This window comes from Camellia sinensis, chromosome 11 (assembly GCF_055761805.1).
Source record: "Camellia sinensis isolate YWXY chromosome 11, ASM5576180v1, whole genome shotgun sequence".
NCBI lineage: Eukaryota > Viridiplantae > Streptophyta > Magnoliopsida > Ericales > Theaceae > Camellia > Camellia sinensis.
Window position 1 is genome coordinate 42,747,035 of NC_138971.1, and position 23,050 is coordinate 42,770,084.

General features: G+C 34.9%; 3 protein-coding genes across 3 annotated transcripts; all 3 read right to left on the bottom strand.

Moving 5' to 3' along the window:
- Positions 1-6,571: 6,571 nt before the first annotated feature.
- On the bottom strand, positions 6,572-7,894 carry LOC145803109 (cell division control protein 2 homolog). The gene is made up of 4 exons (XM_082896465.1): positions 7,697-7,894; positions 7,504-7,591; positions 7,364-7,417; positions 6,572-7,014 (listed from the first exon to the last, which is right to left on the bottom strand). The coding sequence occupies exons 1-4, from the start codon at positions 7,825-7,827 to the stop codon at positions 6,859-6,861; spliced, it is 429 nt and encodes a 142-aa protein (XP_082752591.1). The 5' UTR covers positions 7,828-7,894; the 3' UTR covers positions 6,572-6,858.
- A 1,692-nt stretch (positions 7,895-9,586) lies between these two features.
- Positions 9,587-11,646, bottom strand: LOC114279128 (cell division control protein 2 homolog 1). The gene is made up of 6 exons (XM_082894982.1): positions 11,526-11,646; positions 10,892-10,917; positions 10,614-10,792; positions 10,281-10,401; positions 9,698-9,880; positions 9,587-9,625 (listed from the first exon to the last, which is right to left on the bottom strand). Exons 1-6 carry the CDS (start codon positions 11,644-11,646, stop codon positions 9,587-9,589), a joined length of 669 nt encoding a protein of 222 aa, XP_082751108.1.
- Positions 11,647-13,611: 1,965 nt separating this feature from the next.
- LOC145803110 (cell division control protein 2 homolog) lies at positions 13,612-20,935 on the bottom strand. Its single transcript, XM_082896466.1, has 5 exons — positions 20,685-20,935; positions 20,436-20,559; positions 19,965-20,079; positions 14,551-14,621; positions 13,612-13,908 (listed from the first exon to the last, which is right to left on the bottom strand). The coding sequence occupies exons 1-5, from the start codon at positions 20,885-20,887 to the stop codon at positions 13,693-13,695; spliced, it is 729 nt and encodes a 242-aa protein (XP_082752592.1). The 5' UTR covers positions 20,888-20,935; the 3' UTR covers positions 13,612-13,692.
- Between the last annotated feature and the right edge of the window lie 2,115 nt (positions 20,936-23,050).

Here is a 23,050-nt window from a genome sequence, read left to right on the forward strand (position 1 = left end):
TCTTTCTTGCTTGATCCTTGAGGTAGGGGTTTCTAGTTTTCCTTTAATACTCTCATTTATAGATAGATTTGTGGTATTTTCTTTATATAAATACAAAATTTATTTTTTGAGCATATTATGATAACTCATGGGATTGGGAGTATAGGGTTTGAGATGTTGGGCTTTACTTGTTGGGTTGTGACTTTGGATTATGAATTTGGACTTATAATCAATAAAAGAATTGGAATAAAAAGTGTTTTTGTGAAAAGCCTTAATTTCTCTTAAAACCCTAGCTTGGTACATGAAGATAGATAACGATTTTGCTTAAATTGAAAGTAGTATCATGAAATTGAGGTGTTAAATTAAAAATAGACAAGTTTAATTGAATTTTGGAGTTGTTTGGAAATTTATGTAAAAGTTGCGATTGAACCCTTATTGTTGATATTTTAAATTATGTGATAATATGAAACAAAGTTTTGGGGGAATAAATTGTTAAGGGTATGGATGATATGAATTTTGCGATGAAATGATGAAGTTGAGGTTTAAAAGGTTGCATTGAAATATGTTGAATTGCATGGAGCTATGTTGAACTTGCATCGAATTATCTTGCATTGTTTGGTGTTGAGTGTGTTGGGTTGTGTTGAGTTGTGTTGGGTTGTGTTGGGTTGGGTTGGGTTGAGTTGTGTTGGTACAAAAGCGGGGAGTTGAAAATGTTTTTTGGGGCCCATGTCCTTCCGTATAATAGCTGGCAAATGTGGTGATGGTTTTGAATTAAAGGTGCCCAAATGCCTTGTCTAGGCTTATCGTTGGACGAATGGGGAAAAATATTTTTGGATGTCCACATAGTCTCGCCGTATAATAGCCGGCAAAAGTGGAAAATGATTTTTGGGTGTCCACACAATCCCGCCGTATAATCATCGGCAAAAGTGGAAAAATAGATGGTGTTAAAAATGTTTTTGGGTGCCTACTTCCTATCATATAATAACCGACAAATGTGGGGATGGTTTTAAAGTTGACATTTTTTTGGGGGGTCCACGTCCTACCATATGACAGTTGGTAAATGTGAAAAAACATGATTTTTTAAAATGTATGGTTTTTGAGAAGAGGGTTTCTGGCAGTTCACTTCCCACCATATAATAGTCGGCAAAAGGTGGAATGTGTTGAGAAATGTGTTGAGTTGGTGATAATATGTGTGACTTGTGATGAACTGATGAGATTACAAGTTGATGTGTACCTTGGTATAGAAGGGAAATGTATATAGAAATTATTTGAAATGAATGGATAACGAAATAGTAACTAGATAAGGGATTGGTGATAATGAACTCACCGGGTTATATGTGAATTAAGGGAAGATTATGAGTTTCGTTTGTAAATAATGTAGAAATCGAATTAAAAGAGTTTATTGTCCTTATGATATGTTGAATTATAATTGATAGTGCAAATGTGGATGTGATGTAGTGGTTAGACAAGTAGGAGTTGAGTATAGGAAAATTGTTATTGAATTTAAAGGGGACTTGGATTTCTACGTTAAGGAGTTATAGCAATAAAGGATTGACAGGTGGGAGTGGAGTGTATGAGGGTTGTTTTTGAGTATTGAGGGAACTTGAACTTGTGGTTATGGAATTTTAAATAAATATAATGAGTAGAAAGGAAATAATGAAATAAAAAGAGGAATATTAAAATGGAAATTAAATGAGGAATGTTTTTGAATTGGTTAATAAATTTAAAATGATGTTGTTCTTGAAACATATTTGTTTCACAAAGGATTTATGGTTTTCTAATGATAAGGGATAATTTTTATGGTTGAAGGTTTTCTTTAAATGTTCAAATAAATTTTGAAAAAAAAAGTACTCTACGTATGATATTTTGAAATTACAAAACGTCACCTTACTATACGATAGCACCCTGCATGAATGATCATTTCTATCTGTGTGCTAGTTATTGTTGTAGAAGTATGAGATTCCTACCGGGCAATTATGCTCATCCCTTGTTGTTTCATTTTTCTTACAGAAAGAGAATTCGGATTGATTGGTTAGAGAGTTGAGAAGTTCATGTATCTTTTATGTGTAATTTCATAGTAGATGTGAAAGAAATGAATTTTGTACATTGATATTTGTAATTATTTATTTGTAGCTCCATAGCGAAAACTTGGCATGTATTATTGTTGTATTCATTGAGAGAGAGAACAAATGTTATTATGTTTCTATTACTCAAGAGTAATAGATATTTAAATAAATAAAAAAATAGACCTAAATTACAGGCTTTTGGTAATGTTTCCGAGTAATTAAAAAGTTGGGGCGTTACAAATGGCATCAGAGTTAATCGGGTTTGAAAATCTAGAGCTCGTGGGAAATGGTTTTTACCACAACGTGTTGGCTTTGCTTGGTGAGGATGTTTGCATATAGAAGTAGGAGGTATAGGACATTATATGTTGCATGGTGTAAGCATGAGTTAAGTTTCAAGGATAGTGCTTGTAGCCGGTTAGCTTTGAGATCTCATTGGAAACGGGTCTGATCAACGTGGTTTCCGGTGAGAGTTCCTTGGAAGTTCCGGGACAAGTTGTCATCCTTGTAGACTTGGCTATGTAGTTGTTGCTTAAAATTGATTATGTGTCGTGTGATTATATGTTAAGCTGGTTTGTGTCTTAGTAGGTAGTGTGAGTGTCTCAGTAAAGGGTTAGAGTTCGGCTTATTGATGTCTGATGTTGTTATTGAGATAATAAGAATCATAAAGGAGGTATTAAATTGTAGTGAGGGAGACGTTAGGTAGTGGTGGAAATGTGTATTGACTTATGAGCCTTAAATTGAATAAAAGTGTTTGTGGAACGTGGAATGTGAGAGTTGTATGGTTTACAATGAGTATAGTTGAGATGAGATCTTAGAATGGTATGCGATTAGTTTGAGTTACATAGAATATTGTGAAAGGTTTGGGAAAAGGAGTGTAAGAAATGTGTTTCATAATGATGAGAGTGGTGCTGGTATAATGGTGGCCGTAAGCTAGTAGTTATGGGTGTAAAGAAGTTGCGGTATTTGAGTATAGGGCCCATGAGTATGAAGAGATGCTAGAATGGTATAGGGAGGATGCATGGGTTGTGTTTTCAAGTAATGGGTGTAGTGTGGATGTTTGAGTGCCAAAATTTAAGTTTTGTGGAGTAGTTAACTGATTGTTTGGTATTAAGGATTGGATGACAAATAGTTCCTTTGGAATGGTTTGAAAATGAATTGGAAATGGTATAGTGAGTGTTGGGTCTTCTATAGGTCGCGGTAAAGTTTGGGTGACGCTTACCTCGAATTGATGGGAACTCCCCAGGTTGGGGGTGAAACATTGTAAATTTCGTGGCCTTGTCCGTGTTTTGTACCTTGTGTGAATGACAAGTGACGAAGAGGATTATGATGATTATGAATTGTGAGATGTGAAATGATGTGTGTGTTGACAGTTGAACCATGAGAGTGGAAAATTGGTGATTTGGGCTAAGTTGCGTAGAGAAGATGGATTCTTGTAGCTGCCCTTTTTTGGTGAGACTTGAGGATTGGCCTGGGTTAGTCTGTTTTGGATTTGACCTGCTACCGATGGTTTTAATAAATACTATTTGAAGCTAATTGATACCTAATTACCTTGGGATTTGTTTTGTTTAGGATAAATAGAGATATGGTTGGGTAGTACCTCAGGTAGTATTGGAAGACATTGGGTCTTACTTGTATGTATATATGTATGTTTTTGATGTGAAGTTGTGAAACCACTCTAATTGAGTTAAAAATGTTTGAATGTAAATTGTTGTATGTGCACTTGTGCCGATTTATATATCGATTGTTAGTGTTGATATTCATAATGATAAGGAGACTTCCAACTTGTGAGAAGCCCGCATGTGCTATATACCTTTTGGATGCACTGTAATTGTTTCTATTCGTTGTTAACACAAGTGTGTATGGAAATTGTGTTGTGATGTCATCGGATGGGTGGCGGAGGTTATTTGGTGATGATTGGAATTCGCTGGGAGAATGTTAAGATTGATATGGAAAATGAAAATTTCCTTTTCTTGTGTGTGGCCTGGGAAGGCTCGGTTGAGCTAAATGTTAAAAACTTAATCTGAGTATGTTAATGAATGATTTTCATGGTTCTACTTTTATATGCTAAGTTGAATAAAGAATTAATAATGCCGCTAATTGAAATGCAATTGACAATTGTGGTATTGGACCGTACAATGTGACGCCATTTGTTTTTGCTTGTGTTGACCTGGTGTTTGGTTTAATAGTGGTTTCCTTTTCCTATGAAATTGAGTTTTGGCCATTCTATAGTCATTGTCCGTGTTGCTGTTGGTTGGGAAGTTATTATGGACCTCAGGATTATAAGTGGTTGACGTTGCTCCTTGCCTGTTGGATTCCGATGTATGTGTTGATCGAAAGGTATTTGTGATCTTTCCCTCGTGATTCTTCTTGTTCAGGTGTCTTTGGGGCATTGAGGTAGTGAACCGAAATTTGAGAATTTGTCTTGAGTGGAGCCTAACTTTTGGTTGGTAGTGATATCTTGCCATTGGATTTGAGTAGCTTTCATTTCGCTTCTTATTTTATTGGGAACACATCCCAAGAGTGTTAAGTTAAAAGTTGTGCTCCATCTGTCTCGGATTGTTTATTGTTTCGGTTTCTCTAGATTTCGGGGACAAAATTTCTTAAGGTGGGTAGATTGTAACACCTCAGAATTTTTCCCTCCGCTCGGGCAGTCTTATGAGGCTTCCAGTACTTTTGTAGTCTATCCAAGATTCTACGAGTTGTGAATTTACGCTCGAGCGCAGGAATAGTCGCTCAAGTGATCGGCTTTGTTAGTCCGTTCGCTCGAGCGCAAGATTGGACGCTCGAGCGTTCTGCCTGGTTGAGTCTAAATTTCTAGGACTAGTGGGATTGCTCTTGATATTTTTATTATTGTATTTGGAGCCTCCTGGTTTTATTTTGGGACATTGGTCGAAGTGGTAACACGATGGCAAAGTAAGATTAGACCAAAAACTTTGATTCGGATAATTTTTCAATGCATAACCATCACTCTTTTGCCCTTTTCTTTTTCCACACTTTAAATTTAGGTGTGAGGCTAGAGCCATTTGAAAGCTTGTTTCTGGGGCTTCGATTTGGACCCAAGAACGACCTGAAATGGAGTCCAAATGAGAGGATTATGCCCGTTTGAAGTTTTAGTATCTGTGTTGGAAACAAGTGCGCTCGAGCACAGAAAGTGGCACTCAAGTAGACTGCACGAATTCAGCAACTTAAAAAGTGATTTTCTAGATCATTCTCTCCACTTTTCTTCTTATTTGTCCAAATATCTGTCCAAATTTTATTATCTATTCAATTTTTTCACTTATCTGTTTAAAACTATTTGTTCAATTTTTTATCTGTTTAAATTGCTGAGATTTTTGGAGTAAAAAAAGCAAAGGAAAACTTGATTTCTAAAGCAGCATCCCTTTTGATGCTCTTTTTATACAATATGCTTTTCTTTTCTTTTTTTATAATAAAAGAAAGGAGATTTGGTAAAATTGAATATCTTTCTTGACTGAAATGTGAAAGAACTATAATCAAAGGGTCTCACAAGTTAGGATACTATTGAAATTAGTTGGATACTTGCAGAGTGCAAGAATTAGCAGTCATACTCTACTAGTTAAGAGGAGTATATTGTTATCCAAATCCATCAAATTCAAATCTTAATCAAATTATTGTTCAAGGAAATGATGATTTTGATCATTCCTTGTGTTCCAAACCCTCATTTTTCAGCATATATATATATATATATAGAGAGAGAGAGAGAGAGGGAGAGAGGGAGAGAGAGGTTGATTACCAGCAAGAGGTGGTGAACGTGAGATAGATCTAACAGAGAGAGAGAGGAGATCCACTTGGTTTGGTTTAATTTACACATTTCCAAAGACTATGGGTTGTTTGGGATAAATTAGTAAAAGACAAAAAGTTACTAAAAAAATTGAAAATCCTATACTATTCAAGGGTAGCTTGTGGGGGAAACCAGTAGGGCAAAATTATTATTTTGCCTTTTGAATTCAACTATCCAAAAAGTCAAAAGTCAAAAGGGTGAAATGGTCATTTTGATTTTATTACAATATTTTATTACATATCTTTTCGTAAAAATTTAAAAAGTTATCCTAAACATACATATTTTTTTCTCTACTTTTTTAACTAAAACATCAAAAAATACACTTATATAGCACATCCCAAACAACCACTATATCTATCTTTGGCTTCGTTTGGCTATCTAGTTGGGGCTAAAAAAATGCAAAAGACAAAATAGACTAAATAAATCAATAAGACAAAATGTTACATTCAAACTATAATCGTTTATGTAACTTTTTTCTCCCACAAAAGTAAAAAAAATAAAAAAAATCAACTCAAACAAATTTTTTAGTCTCAATTTCAAAATGACAATTAAAAAAAAATTTACGAAGCGACAACTTTACATTATTAATTCAATTCATGGGCTTCTCGTTGTAACTTTTTTGTTATCGAAGACAGGTAAACCTAGCTCAAATGGAGGGGGGGGGGGGGGGGGGGGGGGGGGAGGAAATAAAAAATCCAAATAAGTATTTACCAAAACAAACGGAGCATTATCAGGTCGTTGGGTCTAAATCAACCAACAATATCAAACTGTTTATTTCTTTCCAATTGAAGAGAACAGAAGCAAAAGAGCCCATTAAAAGATATATTGCAGACAAAGTGATGCTGATCTACAAGTAAAAGTGCAGAAAAAGTATTCTTCAGAGGCAGATCTAGAAAGATGGGAGAGGGAGAGAGAGAGAGAGAGAAAGTAATGTACAGAATGAATGAAAGCATATACATTCTTTCTCAAAGTAAAACATACAAAAACACTGCACATTGTCAATATGACACAGAATCATGATGATGATGATGGTGGTAATGACGATAATGGTAGTGGTGGTGGTGGTGGTGGTGATGGTGATGATGATCCAGAATCATCTATTGTAAAGTATGGGTGAGTTAGAGCCTCAGAAGCAGTAATTCTATCTCCTGGATTCAAGCACAGCATTTCCTGAATACATGACAAACCCGGGTGTTAGCAATCCAAACCAAAAAAATAAAATAAAATAAAGATCTAGTGGTGTACTTGAAAGATGTGGATTTTTCATTTTCATTTCATCATTAATCAATAATCAATATATTCTACAGGACAATTTAATTTGTACAATATTAACTTGCTCCCATATGAAATGACGGACCTGTTCAGTACAATATCAGATTTTTCAAAAAATATAAATAAGCTGTAAGCGGAGCCCCCAAAGCTGCATCGGACAGGGCCAACATTGGATGAAATATTATTGTCATCAGTCTCCAAAGAATACTAGAGAGAGAGAGAGAGAGAGAGAGAGAGAGGGGCATACAGAAAGAAGATCAACTCCATCTGGTTCAAGACCAGGCACTTCATCAGCCAGGTTCTACATCGCAGAGGAAAAAACATATTTCATATTCAAAATTAAAGACCGGGACAAATAAAAACTGAACTATGAATGCCCTGTACTACCTTGGGTTCATTCACGGCAAAATTTTCTAGATATGGACATAATGAAGTCACTCCAGGCCAGGTTTCTTCAGTTGGCTTGCCCATAATGCTTCATATTCAAAAGACTGTAATTAGGATTATTACACCGCTACTAAGTTAAAAATAAAAATGCCAAGAATAATCATCAGTGTGTCTTCTGAAAACTAGATAGCACCTGAAAATTCTCCGCAGTTGTTCAACCTGTGACGTAGTAGCAAACAGAGGCTGTTGAGTCACCATCTCAGCAAATAGACAACCCACAGACCAGACATCAACTGGTGAGGAGTAATTCAGCTCACCAAGCATGAGTTCGGGTGCCCTGTACCATGGAGTTTCCACTTGAAGCTGAAAGTGAACTACTATCAATATGAGAACATGTAAAAAAAATCACTCATGGCTAGGCTAGCATAAAATTCAGGACAAATTGAATAAATTTTAACATTTGTGCACGTTTTCAAAATGTGCGTAGATATATGTCTTAAAGGAAATTTCAAGAGATGAATAACCCAAATTCAGATGGGTGCATGGTTTTAAAAAACGGTTGAGGCCGCTCTAACGGTTGCGGTGACACGATAGCGGTTACGGGGTGTAAAGGCCGTAGCATAACGGTTGCGGTAATCGAAACAGTGATTTTTATTTTATTTTTCGCACAATTTGAAGAAATTTACCGATATGCATTTTTTTTTTTCCAGAATCACATTTATTGAGGTTTAAAATAAATTTTGATTAATTTTTAAGTATGATCCAATATATTTCATATTTTCAAATCACTATAAAAGGAGTTTTTTACATTTTATTTCAATAGTTAATAATTTTAAGAATAATTGATTTTAAATGTCTACAAATTAACTAACTGAATAAAAAAATTTCACAGTTATTAAATGAAAGGATTATAAAATAAAAATTGTGCCATAAATTATAAAAAAAAAATTTCATATAAGATTTTCTCTTTGAGTTTGGATCACTTGAGTATTTGTTATTTTTTTTGTGAGCTTTTGTTTTCGCTTTTAGAAAATGAAGCTATTCAGAATATTATAAAAATGTGTAACGGTATCTAGCGGGTTGCTATGGCCGTTACGGTACTGCTACGGCCATTACATAACACCGAAACGGCCGTTACATATGTGAATTTCCGTCATACTGCTATAACGGCCATAACAGGTTGCAGTAATTACCACAACCGTTGCGGTCACTTTTTAAAACCTTGGATTGGTGTTAAAACATGTACACATATATTCCAGGCACTAAAATAAATCTTGGGTATTAATTTCAAGAGATGAATAAAATAGAATAAGACCATACTGAAAATTCATATAAGCATACGTTTCTTACAATAAATCACTTTGCTTGGTTTGAGTTTTCTAAAAATACTTTTCAAAAAATTCTACTTTCTTATTTTTCGTATTTTTTTTTGTTTTTACTGAGTTTTTAAAAATATTTTAAGCAATTTTTTTAATTTTTAGACACATCTAACATAAATTCACTTAAAAAGTATAATTTTTGTGAAAAAATCTTTAAAAAATTCGGTAAATACCAAAAATATAAAAATTTAGTATATTTTTCATATTTTTGTGTATTTATTAATTTTTAAAAATATTTCACTTTTTAGACACATCTAAGTAAGATGCATCTAAAAAAGAAAAAAAATACTTAAAGTTTTAAAAAGTATTCAATAAAACAAAAAAGCACGAAAAATAAAAAATTCAATTTTCAAAAAACTTAATTCAGAAAACTCAAACAAAAAACATAGAATAGCGATTGGCTTTTGTTGGGTTCGTGGGGGACCCACTACGGGTCCCATTTCGATAATCCGAACAGTTCAATGTGTAGAACTCGTCGAGTACTATATGCCTACAAAAAATAATGTTGATCGAATATCAATATCGGATCAGATTTCTATCAACCGTTTTTTTTTTCACCGTCTATTTTTATATATATATAAAACTGATTTGATCGCACAGCTATCAATATTCAATCAACGTAATTTTTTTAAAGACATATAGTATTCGATAAGTTTTACACACTGAACGATTCAGATTATCAAAACGAGACCCGTGATAAACTCTCACAAGCCCAACAGCACCTTCGAGTCCACAATCGCGGACTGAAGGGAAGCCAAATCCCACTTAATAATGTTGTAAAAAGAGAATGGGAATTTTTTTTCAAAAATTTGTACCTTGCCCCCTTCAGTATACGCGTTAGTGGGAACACCAAATGTCCTGGCTGATCCAAAGCCAGCTATCTTCACTGTGCTTCGACTACGATGATCTAACATCAAACTCCCAGGATTCAAACCTCGGTGGAGAATGTTATGCGAATGACAATAATCGAGACCACTTAGAATCTGATGCAGAAAATCCTGCCAAGAAAAAAATAAAAAATAAAAAAAAGAAGAAGAAAATGAATCATTACATAGAAACACTAGCATAGAATTCTAACATAGGAACACTAAGATGACATTAATTAGGCAATGTAGATTTTTCTTGGAAAATTAGATCATCTTGCATTGTTACATGGCATTAAACAATTCCATTGTGTTCGTCATTTCATTAATTGTATTGTTTCCAGTTTTCGTCATTTCTAACTTTGCATTATAACAAAATTTAAGCAGTTACCTAAATCCATAGATTCTTCCAACTTCATGTTCTAAATTTATCCATAAACAATATGGATGATCATATATTAGATTTTTTGTAAAGCAACAACTAAACTTGTAAGCCATTGAAAATAGTCATAAATGGATAGTAATCATCACATACTTTTGTTACGCTCGGCGTCTTGACAATCTCTGGAGAAGTATCCATAAACTTCCTCAGGTCAAGTTCCACATGCTCTGTAACAAGATGCACTGATCTCTCCTTGTTCACTACATCTAGCAGCCTGTGACCAGAATTCCATCAATTAATATGTTTCGTCAAAATCCAAGATACTAAAAATAAAGCTAAAGGGTAAAAAAAAAAAAACAGCGGATGATTCAAATTTGAGAAGCCAACTTTGTATTATGTAAAGGAGATTGTTATTTTTCAAACGTACATCATATAATTTGTTATTTGCCTCTCCGAGACCAACTGGACTATTTAGGGACTACATACCTGAGGATGTTCCTATGCTGCATCTCTCTCATGAAGGAGATTTCTCTGATTACTGAGCTTGGGACACCTTGTTCTCTATTGAGAAAACATTCCCGCCTCAAACAAACAAGTTCATTGGTAACAACGTCAAGTGCTTGGTAAATAGAACTTCCTCGTTCCATCGGCCCAAATAACTTGTACTGGCAATTCATCAACATGACCAGACCACAGAAGGGATTTGAAAATGAAACAATTTCAAATTACATAAAAAAATAAAAAATAAAAATCAGATTCTTTACCTTTTCCATTTGATCAGGCACTCTGCCTACAATAAAAGGAAACCCAAAGAAAATTATTCAAAGATACAGAAAGAAAAAAGAAAAAAAAAAAGAGTTTCAGGTAGTTGATCAGCATCTAAAATCAAACCAAGCTATTAATATAAAAGGAAAATAAAATAAGAAAGTCGATACATTTTTGCTCTTTTAAAAAATAAGCAATTTAGCAACTTGCAAGCTCATCCATAAATTCCTTTAGTTAAAAGGAATCTCACTACCATCCAAGTAGACAACTTAAAATAAAAATGTACAATTATAAACAATCTCTACTCATTACAAGAAGAGAGTTTTTTTTTTTTTGAAAGAAGGTAGTTCTAGAGTATAAGCAATTCCAAGTTGAAAGTGAAAAATACAAGTTATGAGCCATCTCTAACAAATATTTCAAAATCCATCAGTATCAAGAAACACCACATTTATCTAACATTTCTTGATTTCTTGTTTCCACAAAAGGGCTTTAGATAATAAAAGTAAATTGTTATCTTGAAAATATCTTGAAAATGCAGGGAACCAAATGAATCCCAGAGTCACAAATACTAGATCAAGAATTTTGTTCTATCCAAGATATTGACAAAGATATCAAGAAAGTTCAAAAAATGACTATAATCTGATCCAATGTATATAATTGCTCCATAATCACTGATTTTAGCACCACAGTGAATGAATCCATAATCAGCAAACGAAATCAAGAGATCATCAAAGTCAGTGTTTTGTGAAATCATAGAATGCAGATATACTTGGGGTTTTGAACCCTAAATATCTGAGAGCAAGTTACCCAATATTAAATTGAAACAAAATATGATCATTCAGTTTTGAAGAAAACAGAACTTACAGAGAGGTCTCTGATTTACAGAACTTTAAGGTCAGATTCTAGTGTGTGTGTGTGTGTGTGTGTGTGTGTGAGAGAGAGAGAGAGAGAGAGAGAGAGAGAGAGAGAGAGAGAGAGAATTTCAGAGAAAGAAATGTAATATCATCAAAACGAATATGTACTGAACCAGAGAGAGAGAGGAACTGGGTTTTCCCGCCAAAATTTAGTTTTCTCCAACCGCCTTAACTAACCCCTTGGTTAACCATTTTGAGGCTTGGGTTTTTATCCTATTGATCCCAATAGCAAGGATATAAACTAGTCCCAATTAGGGATAGCAAATTTTCCAACCCGATTGTATTTGACCAAACCTTATGTTTGAGAGATCATTGATAGGTTAGGGTTGAGTTATAGGAACAGATAGGTCAAAATAATAATAAAAATGTGAAAGTACGAAATTTAGTTGAGAAAAAAAGGGGCTGGTTGCCATCTCTACTCTCAATAAAAATAAAAAATGAAAAGAGACAACTAAGAATAGTAATAACCAAACATGGTGCAAAAAATCAAGTTTTTATCTTCATCATCCTATGTGTTAGATTGGTGTTTGGTTGAGGGTTCTTATTTTTTGTTTTTTTTAACTGGTCTTATTATGTTGTTTGCCACTGTTTTCTTTCACTTATGTTCATGTTGAAATACTTCATTTTTAGCTCTATGCCACTATGTGGATGTTGGAATATTTTTTTTTTCCCCTTCCATTTTGTCTGCCTTTTTTTCTATTCTTTCCGCGAGTCCTTATCAAAATATCCAAGCAGAGTCTAAAATAATTATCTCAGGACCATATTTGGGAAGCCTCTAAAATGCACCCCAAAAAAATTGTTGACCACCCATTTCTTAATTCACCCTATTCCCAAATTTAAACTTTATTTTTTCTTTGAACACCCCGTTCAATTCCAAAATTATTAGTAGGTCACAAACTTTTTTTTTCCCAGAGAAAAAATATTTATCTGATGAAAAATAAGATAAGATTGCTTAATTATGAAGGGGTTGCAAAATAACAGCAAATGAAGCATAACACTGGTTATTTTTGTACCAAACAATCTTAGAAGTTGTACTGTGACAATTTCACCAAAAAATTCTTGTAATCTGTCAAAATTCAATAGTTTCAAGAATTGCTTGAATCCTCAAATATAATCAAATCAGGAATTGAACTATTCACCATGATTCTGTTCCAAAATATATACACTCACTCATAGATTTGCATTAAACTATGCATAGATCATGAGTTGAATAATAAATTGGATGATTCTGATAAAAGAGGTGGTACTTTATTGGTCAAAAATGGATGAATCATACACACTGAGTAGTTCTGTCAACAACATCAAATTGTTTATTTCTTCCAATTGAAGAGAACTTTAGGAAAAGAGGCATAGTGCTGCAGGCAAAGGTAATGTGAATCAAAACATTCTTCAGAGGCAGCACACATTCTTTTGACAGAGAATCACGAAGAGGATCGGGAATCACATCTTGAAAAGTATTGGTGATTTAGTGCATCAGAAGCTGTAATTCTATCTTTTGGATTCAACCGGAGCATTCTCTGAATAAATTAAACATGGGTATTAGTAGAAGAAAGAAAAATCCGCTGATGAACTTAAAAACTCACTCAAATAGTGGTTAGGAGAAAGAAACTTACATAAACAAGATCAACTCCATCTGGTTCAAGATCAGGCAATACTTTGTTCAGGTTCTGCATTTCGGAAGAAGACACAAAGGTAAAAACATTTTTCATATTCAAAACTGAATAACATTAAAATAAAATAAAAAGCTCACCAATGACCGGTACTACCTTAGGTATACAATCGACAAAAGAGGCTAGAGTGGGAAATAATGCAGTCACTCCAGGCCAGGTTGCTTCGTATGGTTTGCCCAAAATACTTCACATTACAAATACTACATAATTAGAACATTAAAAATGGCAACAATCATCGAGTTTGTGTGTGTTTGAAAATATATAGCACCTGAAAATTTTGTTCAGGTGTTCAATCTCTGTTGTAGCTGCGAAAAGAGGCTGTTGAATCACCATCTCAGCAAATATACAACCCACAGCCCACATATCAACAGCCTTGGTGTATTTTTGGGCACCAAGTAGGAGTTCAGGTGCCCTGTACCACTGACTTGTCACCTAAACATATAATAAAATCAAGAATTTTGAACAATTTGAATAAATTTTGCATTTGGGCACGTTTTAAAATGTGCGTAGATATATGTCTAGAGGAATAAACCGAATTCAGATGCTCTAATAAATCTTTGGAATTAAAGTTCTTGTATACTGGCAAGACGTGAACTGAAACCTATGATTGTTTCTCAATGTTTGTATAGTGAACTCCATGTATTTTCTTTTCTATTCAACGAAGAAAATTGAAAGAAAAGACAGTTCTACTGAAATTAATACACATACATTTCTTTCTATAAAAATTGTTGTAAAAGGGAATGGAAAAAAAAAAAAAAACTAAACAACCTTTACGGTGTAGTGCCCAAATAGCTTTCAGTTACTATTATATGAAGTACGCGACTCACTTGGTGTAAGCGCCTATGCCACACATTTTTCATGCCCAAAGTGCTCCTAGCTAACTGTTCGAATTTATGATTTCAAAATTTGAAGTTTTAGTATTTTCGTAATTTTTTTTAAAGCTAATGGTTACAACCATCTTCTGTTTCTGTACGTGTATCGCTTGTATGCTCAACTTCTACTCCATCATCAAAATCAACTATCCAAAGTTAAAATCAAAAGATGGCTGGATAGTAAAAGCTGAAAAATTAGTACCTTGCGCCCTTCAGTATGTCTCCTTGCAGGAACAAAAATTGACCTGGCTGTTCCAAAGTCTGCTATCTTCACTATGTTAGGGAAAATCGATCTGATTCCCCACAAGTTAATCAATCAATGGGAATAAAAACTAATGCGAAAAAATTAAATCAAAAATAACACAAGAATTTTACGTGGTTCCCTCAATCTGAGGTACGTCCACGGGATCGAAATCCGATTCCGCTATCAACCAAATAAGTTCCAAACGATTATAAACGAGACACAAATGGTCTCACAAAAAAAACACCCTTAGGTGAATTCCAAATAATCACAAATAAACAAAGATGAAAGACCTCACCAAATAGAAGAACCAAAATCTTCAAAACTAAAGTTGTAGAAGATCCAAAATAATTAACCCAAATCAATCTCCACTCAAGCAAACAAATATGCATCCAAATAAACCTTCCAAGCTTCTGTAGCCAAGAGGTACCCACCGAAATTGAACACTAATCCCATGTAGCAGCCGTTCCTTCTTTTTCCGGGAAGAGCAAGGACAAAAACCCCCCAAAATATTGTAAATCTAGGGTTTATTAATCAAACCCTAATTGTTTTCAAATTGGATTGGGTCTCCTCAAATTAAATATAATATATAAAAATATATTATACCTAATACCAAACTAAATCAAACTCTTTTAATAAACCAATTGGGTCCCACACTCCAATAAGGAGGTATACCCAACAATTCTCCCCCTACCGACTTAGGTGGAGATATCAACCATACCCGCCAAAGTTCGACACTTCAAATGTTTGTCCCTCGACAAAGTCTTAGTCAACATATCCGAAATATTATCATCCGTGTGAACTTTTTCGAGTTGTAACAATTTCGAATCTAACACATCACGAATCCAATGGTATCTCACATCAATGTGTTTCGATCTCGAATGAAAAGTAGAATTTTTACTCAAGTGAATAGCACTTTGACTGTCACAATAAAGCACATACTTTTCTTGCTTCAAACCCAACTATTGCAAAAATTTCTTCAACCATAACTCTTCTTTGCAAGCTTCTGTAATAGCAATAAATTCAGCTTCGGTAGTTGAGAGAGCAACACATTTTTGTAATTTAGATTGCCATGCCACAGCTCCCCCTGCAAAAGTCATCAAATACCCCGAAGTAGATTTCCTAGAATCAACATCACCAGCCATGTCAGAATCTGTGAACCCATCAAGCATCGGCTTACCATCCCCAAAACACAAACACACCTTCGAAGTCCCTCGAAGATACCTTAGAATCCATTTTACCGCTGCCCAATGTTCTTTACCCGGATTAGAGAGAAAACGACTCGCCACACCAACGACGTGAGCAATATCCGGCCTTGTACAAACCATGGCGTACATCAAAGAACCAACTGCTGAAGCATAAGGAACTTTCAACATCTCTTCTTTGTCTTTCTCACTTGTAGGACATTGATTCGAACTAAGCTTGAAGTGACCCGCAAGTGGACAACCAACCGGCTTTGCTTTATCCATATTAAACCTCTCAAGAACTTTCTCGATGTAGCTTTCTTGAGACAACCAAATCAGCCCCTCTTTGCGATCACGAACAATTTTCATAACAAGAATTTGCTTTGCCGGTCCCAAATCTTTCATAGCAAAAGATTTACTCAACTCCAATTTCAACCTGTTAATCATGGTAGAATCTTGACCCACAATTAACATGTCATCAACATAAAGTAAAAGAATAATAAATTTACCATCCGAAAAATTTTTCACAAACACACAATGGTCCGAAGTGGTTTTAGAAAAACCATTATTCATCATGAAAGAGTCAAATTTTTTGTACCATTGCCGCGGGGCTTGCTTGAGGCCATACAAACTTTTCTTCAATTTGCAAACAAATTTCTCTTTCCCTTTCTCCACAAAACCTTCCGGTTGCTCCATGTAAATTTCTTCTTCAAGATCACCATGAAGAAATGCGGTCTTCACATCAAGTTGCTCGACTTCAAGGTTCATACTTGCAGCCATGCCAAGTATAACCCGAATAGAAGACATCTTTACAACCGGCGAGAAAATTTCATCAAAATCAATACCTTTCTTTTGCCCAAAGCCTTTCACAACAAGACGTGCCTTGTACCTCAGATTCTTGCCATCATTCTTCAATTTGAAGACCCACTTATTTTTCAAAATTTTCCCCCCTTTAGGAAAATTCACTAAATCATAGGTGTGATTTTCAAATAAGGAGTTCATCTCCTCTTCCATGGCCTTTTTCCAATCACCTTTCTTTGCATGCTCAATTGCTTCTTGGTAGCTCTCCGGCTCCCCTTGATCAGAAATCAACACAAATTCATTAGGAGGATACTTTCTTGAAAGTTGTCGGTCCCTTGTAGATTTCCTCAACTCAAGTTGTGGTGACGGTACTTGAGTTGGATGCTCTTCCTCAATTTCTGGCTCAACTTCATTAGGATTAGCATCATCCTCCACATCTTCAATAGGTGGCTGCACATCTCCCCCATTTTCATCATCAACTGAAGATGAAGGAGATGGATCCATGTCAATGAGATCACTAGTTTTTGGCTCCGATTGATCACCTTTGCCAAAGTCTTCAATTGTTTGGTTTTCAAGAAACACAACATCACGGCTTCAAATGATTTTCTTGTCGACCGGATCCCACAATCTATACCCGAATTCATCACGCCCATAGCCAAGAAAAATACATTGTCTTGACTTGCTATCAAGCTTGGACCTCTCATCTTTTGGAATGTGAACAAAAGCTCGGCAACCAAACACTCTCAAGTGCTCATAAGATACGTCTTTATCGGTCCAAACTCTTTCTGGAACATCACCATTCAAAGGATAGGAAGGAGACAAATTGATCACGTCAACTGTTGTCTTCAATGCCTCACCCGAAAAGGATCTTGGCAATTTAGCTTGTGAAAGCAAACACCTTGTTCTTTCCACAATGGTGCGGTTCATCCTCTCGGCAACGTCATTTTGTTGAGGAGTCTTCTTAACTGTCTTTTGATGCCGAATACCTTGGCTGCGACAATACTCATCAAATGGCCCAATGTATTCACCACCATTGTCTGATCGGATGCACTTCAATTTCTGCCCTGTTTCTCTTTCAACCATGGCCTGAAAATGCTTAAATACTTCTAAAACTTGATCTTTAGTTTTTAGAAGAAAAGCCCAAACTTTCCTTGAATAATCATCAATGAAAGTAACAAAATAAAGTGCACCACTATGTGTTCTAACTTTTAAAGGACCACAAACATCCGAGTGAATCAATTCCAAAACATTTTCTTTTCTAGAAGCAACATTTTTATGAAAAGAAACTCTATGTTGTTTACCCGCCAAACAATGAACACAAGTTTTAAGATGTGTACCTTTCAAACCAGGTAGAAGCTCTTTCTTGAACAAAACTTGCAGCCCCTTTTCACTCATATGGCCAAGCCGCTTGTGCCACAATTCGGTAGAAGTATCATCTTGAAGTGCATTGACAACACCTTTACATATTTTTCCTTGCATCGAATAAAGTGTATGAGTCTTCTTGCACTTAGCCACCACCAAAGAACCCTTTGTGAGCTTCCATATTCCATCACCAAATTTGTTGTTGAAGCCTTCATCATCTAGCTTCCCAGTAGAAATCAAATTAAGGCGAATGTCGGGAACATGCCTCACATCTTTAAGCAACAACTTGCAGCTCAAATTTGTTTCCAAGCAAATATCACCCATGCCAATAATCTTTGACAAACCTTCATTACCCATTCGAACAGAACCATAATCTCCTGCAGTGTAGGTAGTGAAGAAATCAACTCGAGAAGTCACATGAAAAGAAGCACCGGAATCAATCACCCAATTGCTCTCTTGGCCCACAAAATTGATACAATCATCTTCACAAACGACCATGAGATCACCATTGGTAGTAACTGCTGTTGTGTCTTCTTGGTTCTTGTCCACACTTTTGTCACGCATTTTCTCCTTATTCTTGAGCTTTCGGCATTCCCGCTTCATGTGCCCTTTCTCATGGCAATAATAGCATTCAATGTCTTTCTTTGAAAAAGAACCATCTTTTGATTTGTCACGGCTTTGATCACGACCATGAGGAGTCTTACTCCTCCCCCTTGTTTTGCTTCGGCCTCTCACAACGAATGCTTCCGAATGAGAGGAACCTGCTGATTTTCTTCTAGTTTCTTCATTCAACCGGCTACTAGTGACTTGGCCCATTGTGACAACTCCATCGGGCGCCGAATTACTGACGGTCACAACCAAAGTCTCCCAACTTTCGGGTAAAGAACTAAGTAGCATCAAAGCCTGCAACTCATCATCAAAAACAATTTTCATAGAAGCAAGTTGGTTAACAATACTCTTTATTTCATTCAGATGTTCCGGAATAGGACTGCCTTCTTTATATTTTAAATTAACCAACTTACGAAACAGAAAAGCTTTATTTGTGGCTGATTTCCTATCATAAAGACCCTCTCATTTTTTCCATAAATCATGTGCTGAAGTTTCAGTAGCAACATGATGAAACACACTGTCATCAATCCATTGACGGATAACACCAACGGCTTTTCGATTAAGCCTATTCCATTCATCATCTTTCATACCCTCGGGTTTGTCAGAATCACCCTCAATGGGTCCATATAAATCTTTACAAAATAATAGGTCCTCCATTTTAGTTTTCCAAGTTACCCAATTGCTTCCATTGAAGCTAGACATACGACCCACATTCCCCTCCATTGATTTACACAAATAAATAGACCCAAATAAACCGTAAGCTCTGATACCAGTTGTTAGGGAAAATCGATGTGATTCCCCACAAGTTAATCAATCAATGGGAATAAAAACTAATGTGAAAAAATTAAATCAAAAACAATACAAGAATTTTACGTGATTCCCTCAATCTGAGGTACGTCCACGGGATCGAAATCCGATTCCACTATCAACCAAATAAGTTCCAAACGATTACAAACGAGACACGAATGGTCTCACAAAAATAACACCCTTAGGTGAATTCCAAATAATCACAAATAAACAAAGATGAAAGACCTCACCAAATAGAAGAACCAAAATCTTCAAAACTAAAGTTGTAGAAGATTCAAAATAATTAACCCAAATCAATCTCCACTCAAGCAAACAAATATGCATCCAAATAAACCTTCCAAGCTTCTGTAGCCAAGAGGTACCCACCGAAATTGAACACTAATCCCATGTAGCAGCCGTTCCTTCTTTTTCCGGGAAGAGCAAGGACAAAAACCCCCCAAAATATTGTAAATCTAGGGTTTATTAATCAAACCCTAATTGTTTTCAAATTGGATTGGGTCTCCTCAAATTAAATATAATATATAAAAATATATTATACCTAATACCAAACTAAATCAAACTCTTTTAATAAACCAATTGGGTCCCACACTCCAATAAGGAGGTATACCCAACACACTATGCTCCGATTACCATGATCTAACAGCAAACTCTCAGGTTTCAAACCTCGGTGGAGAATTTTATTGGAGTGACAATAAGCAAGACCCTCTAGAATCTGATGCAGAAGATTCTGCCAAGAACAACAACAACAACAAAAAAGTCATAAAATGAATCATAACATGAGCTGTCATATTGGCTGTGTTTGGATCATCAATTTAAGATAGAAATTTGGAAGTGGAAAGGAAAATATGGGGGAAATGTGAATGAAATGTAAGCTAATTTTTTTTTTTTTTCTTTCCATTTCTATTGCATTTCCAAATCCCTTACCTATCCAAACATGGTCTAAATGCCATTGTTAATGCGGTTACCAGCAAGTTTATTCATAAACAATATGGATGATCATATATATTGGATCTATTCCAAAGAAGCAACTAAAACTTGTAAGCGATTAAAAATGGTCATAAATGGATAGTAATCATCACGTACTTTTATTATTCTCGGTTTCTTCATAATATCCGGAGAAGTATCCATCATGTACTTCCTCAGGTTAAGGTCCATATACTCCATAACAAGATACACTGATCTCTCTTTGTTCACTGCATCTAGCAACCTGTTACCCGAATTCCATCAATTAATAAGTTTCATCAAAAGCCAATAAATTATAAACAAAGAAAATTCAAAAATACATTATAGAATTTGCAATTTGTCTCATGAAACTATTTAGGGAGTACATACTTGACAATGTTCGTATGCTCCATCTCTTCCAAAAAGGAGATTTCTCTGATTACGAAGCATGGGACACCTTCATTTCCCTTGAGAAAGGTTTCCCGCTTCAAAATAACCATTCGATTAGTCTGAGAGTTAATGGCCCTGTAAATACAACGGGTCTCTCCTAGTTCAAATGTCCCGAATATCTTGTACTGGCAATACATCAGCATGACAAGGCCTCAGAGGAGATTTTAACAATGAAACAATTGTAAATTACATTAAAATAATAATAAATCCAATTAACTACCTTCCCCATTTGATCAGGAACACTGCCCTACAATAAAAACAAAGTTCAAGGAGATAGGTCAGAACTAAATCAAATAAAGCTATTAATATACATAGAAGACATTACAAGAAAGTTGATACGACTTTTACTTTTCTAACAAAAAAAAAAAAAAAAAGGCAATTTAGAAACTCACAAGTTCATCAATAAATTCCTTAGACATGTCCTTCATCAAGTCACAGATATAGCCCGTTAACCAGTCCAATATCTTTCTATAATTTTCAGTTTTGATAAACACTACCAATATCACACCATAAATATTTTTGAATAATGTTGACATAGAAATAAAAGATGCAGCAAAAAGATTTCAAGTGCAGCTATAAACAAGCTCTACACATTGCAAGAAAAAAGTTATGGAAACAAACTAGTGCTAGATCAGTAAGCAATTCTTGAACTTGACTAAAGTAAATATACTGGTTGAAAATGTAAATTGCTGTGTCAAGTGCACTAACATATACATAATTTTATTCAATCATTTATGTTGTGTTTGGATCTTGGATTTGAGAAGAGACTTGTGAAATGAAAAGAAAAGAAAAGTGAAGGGAATGTGAATGAAATATAAGTAAAATTTTTGTTTCTTTTGCAGTATTTTCAAACAAAAAGTAATATATATGCTAGACACAGGGTTGAAGAAGAAAACACTGAATTTTTTTAATTCTTTTTCCACACCAACTTGGACTTTACAATGCTCTTTAAATAGAGAACTATCCACCAACTCCAACACCTGAAAAATAGCAACAGACCCATTAACAAAATAACAAACAGTCTGTACCATCAAACTATCCTAAAAATCATGACACCAGTTGACACAATCCCAACATAAGCTGAAACTATATACCATTGCTTTGAATAAGTCAAAGACCACTAAATTCAGCAAACCCCATTATGTATTGTGTACATTAGGCTCGAAAAGAATATGTATATGTGATGGCACCTACAATTTCCATGGAAACGACTGAAAACTAGTTAATTGTTGAGTTTGCTATACTTGTATGCACAATCTGTTAAATGTTCTCTATACTTTTATGCACAATCTGTTAAATGTTCTCTAATTGGTTTCCTTATTTAGTTATTTTTTCTGTTTCTCACAAAACAAAGCTCTGCTTATCTTTCATCCGTGAAAAATTATTAGGAAGTCTAGAAGTATATGTGGTATTATTTACTTTTTACTCTGACAAATGAGTAATTGCAAAACATATTAGGTAGGTCATTCTTATCTCACTATCTAACAAAAGTGAGTCAGCATTATCTCACTCGTAAAGTTTTTCATTATTTGTTGGAAGTACCACACAAATAATATCACATGATATTTTGATATCTTATTTTATGAAATTATTCTATTTGATATTAGGAACATTTCATTTTTATTTATTTTTTTCGTTCATGCATTTGGAAGGCATTCTCAAATAATTATTATTTCAAGAGAAAAAAGCTTCGAAAATTTAAAAAACAATGACAATGCCTATCTCTAATGCAAAGACATCAATTCCCAAAGGTAGTGTTCAGTCTCTAGAATGGAGTGGAATGGAGTGGAATGGAATGATCATTCCATCAAATACTTCATCAAGAATATGATTCAATCCAAGAAATTGACAAAAATAGCAAGGAAAAAAAAAAAAAAAACCAATCACTAAGACTGAGATTGCAAGGCCAAGAAATCATTAAAGTTCACTTTCGTGAAATCATAGAACAACAGATACTTGGTTTTCCGAACCCTTTTATCTATGAGAGCAAGTCAAAAATCACAAAAGACTGAAATAAAACAAAATAAGATCATTCATTTTGAAGAAAACAGAACTTACAGAGAGAGACAGATAGGCCTCTGAATTGAGGAACTTTATCAAATTCTGGTGAGAGAGAGAGAGAGAGAGTGGAATTGGGTTTTCCCGCCAGAATTTCACAACCGTCTTAACGGCTTAACTAACCCATTTGCTTAAATGGCTGTCAGGTTTGGGTTCGAGTTCGGACCATTTGACCCGAATCACAATGAGAGAAAAAATAACCCTTGTTTGGATTGTGAGTTCGGGGTAACCAAACAAGGTGAAATGCT

What these genes read in the sequence shown, in the direction of transcription:
- LOC145803110 (XM_082896466.1), bottom strand. Translation starts at nt 20,887, where the DNA reads ATGCTGATGTATTGCCAGTACAAGATATTCGGGACATTTGAACTAGGA. An exon ending in GAGCATACGAACATTGTCAA is followed by an intron (nt 20,560 to 20,684) that starts GTATGTACTCCC and finishes TTCGGGTAACAG; the next exon opens with GTTGCTAGATGCAGTGAACA. An exon ending in GACATACTGAAGGGCGCAAG is followed by an intron (nt 13,909 to 14,550) that starts GTACTAATTTTT and finishes TTATATGTTTAG; the next exon opens with GTGACAAGTCAGTGGTACAG.
- LOC145803109 (XM_082896465.1), bottom strand. Translation starts at nt 7,827, where the DNA reads ATGCTTGGTGAGCTGAATTACTCCTCACCAGTTGATGTCTGGTCTGTG. An exon ending in TTGCCGTGAATGAACCCAAG is followed by an intron (nt 7,418 to 7,503) that starts GTAGTACAGGGC and finishes TCTGCGATGTAG; the next exon opens with AACCTGGCTGATGAAGTGCC. An exon ending in ATGGAGTTGATCTTCTTTCT is followed by an intron (nt 7,015 to 7,363) that starts GTATGCCCCTCT and finishes TCATGTATTCAG; the next exon opens with GAAATGCTGTGCTTGAATCC.
- LOC114279128 (XM_082894982.1), bottom strand. Translation starts at nt 11,646, where the DNA reads ATGATTTCACAAAACACTGACTTTGATGATCTCTTGATTTCGTTTGCT. An exon ending in TGCCTGATCAAATGGAAAAG is followed by an intron (nt 10,793 to 10,891) that starts GTAAAGAATCTG and finishes ATGAATTGCCAG; the next exon opens with TACAAGTTATTTGGGCCGAT. An exon ending in AGACGCCGAGCGTAACAAAA is followed by an intron (nt 9,881 to 10,280) that starts GTATGTGATGAT and finishes TTTTCTTGGCAG; the next exon opens with GATTTTCTGCATCAGATTCT.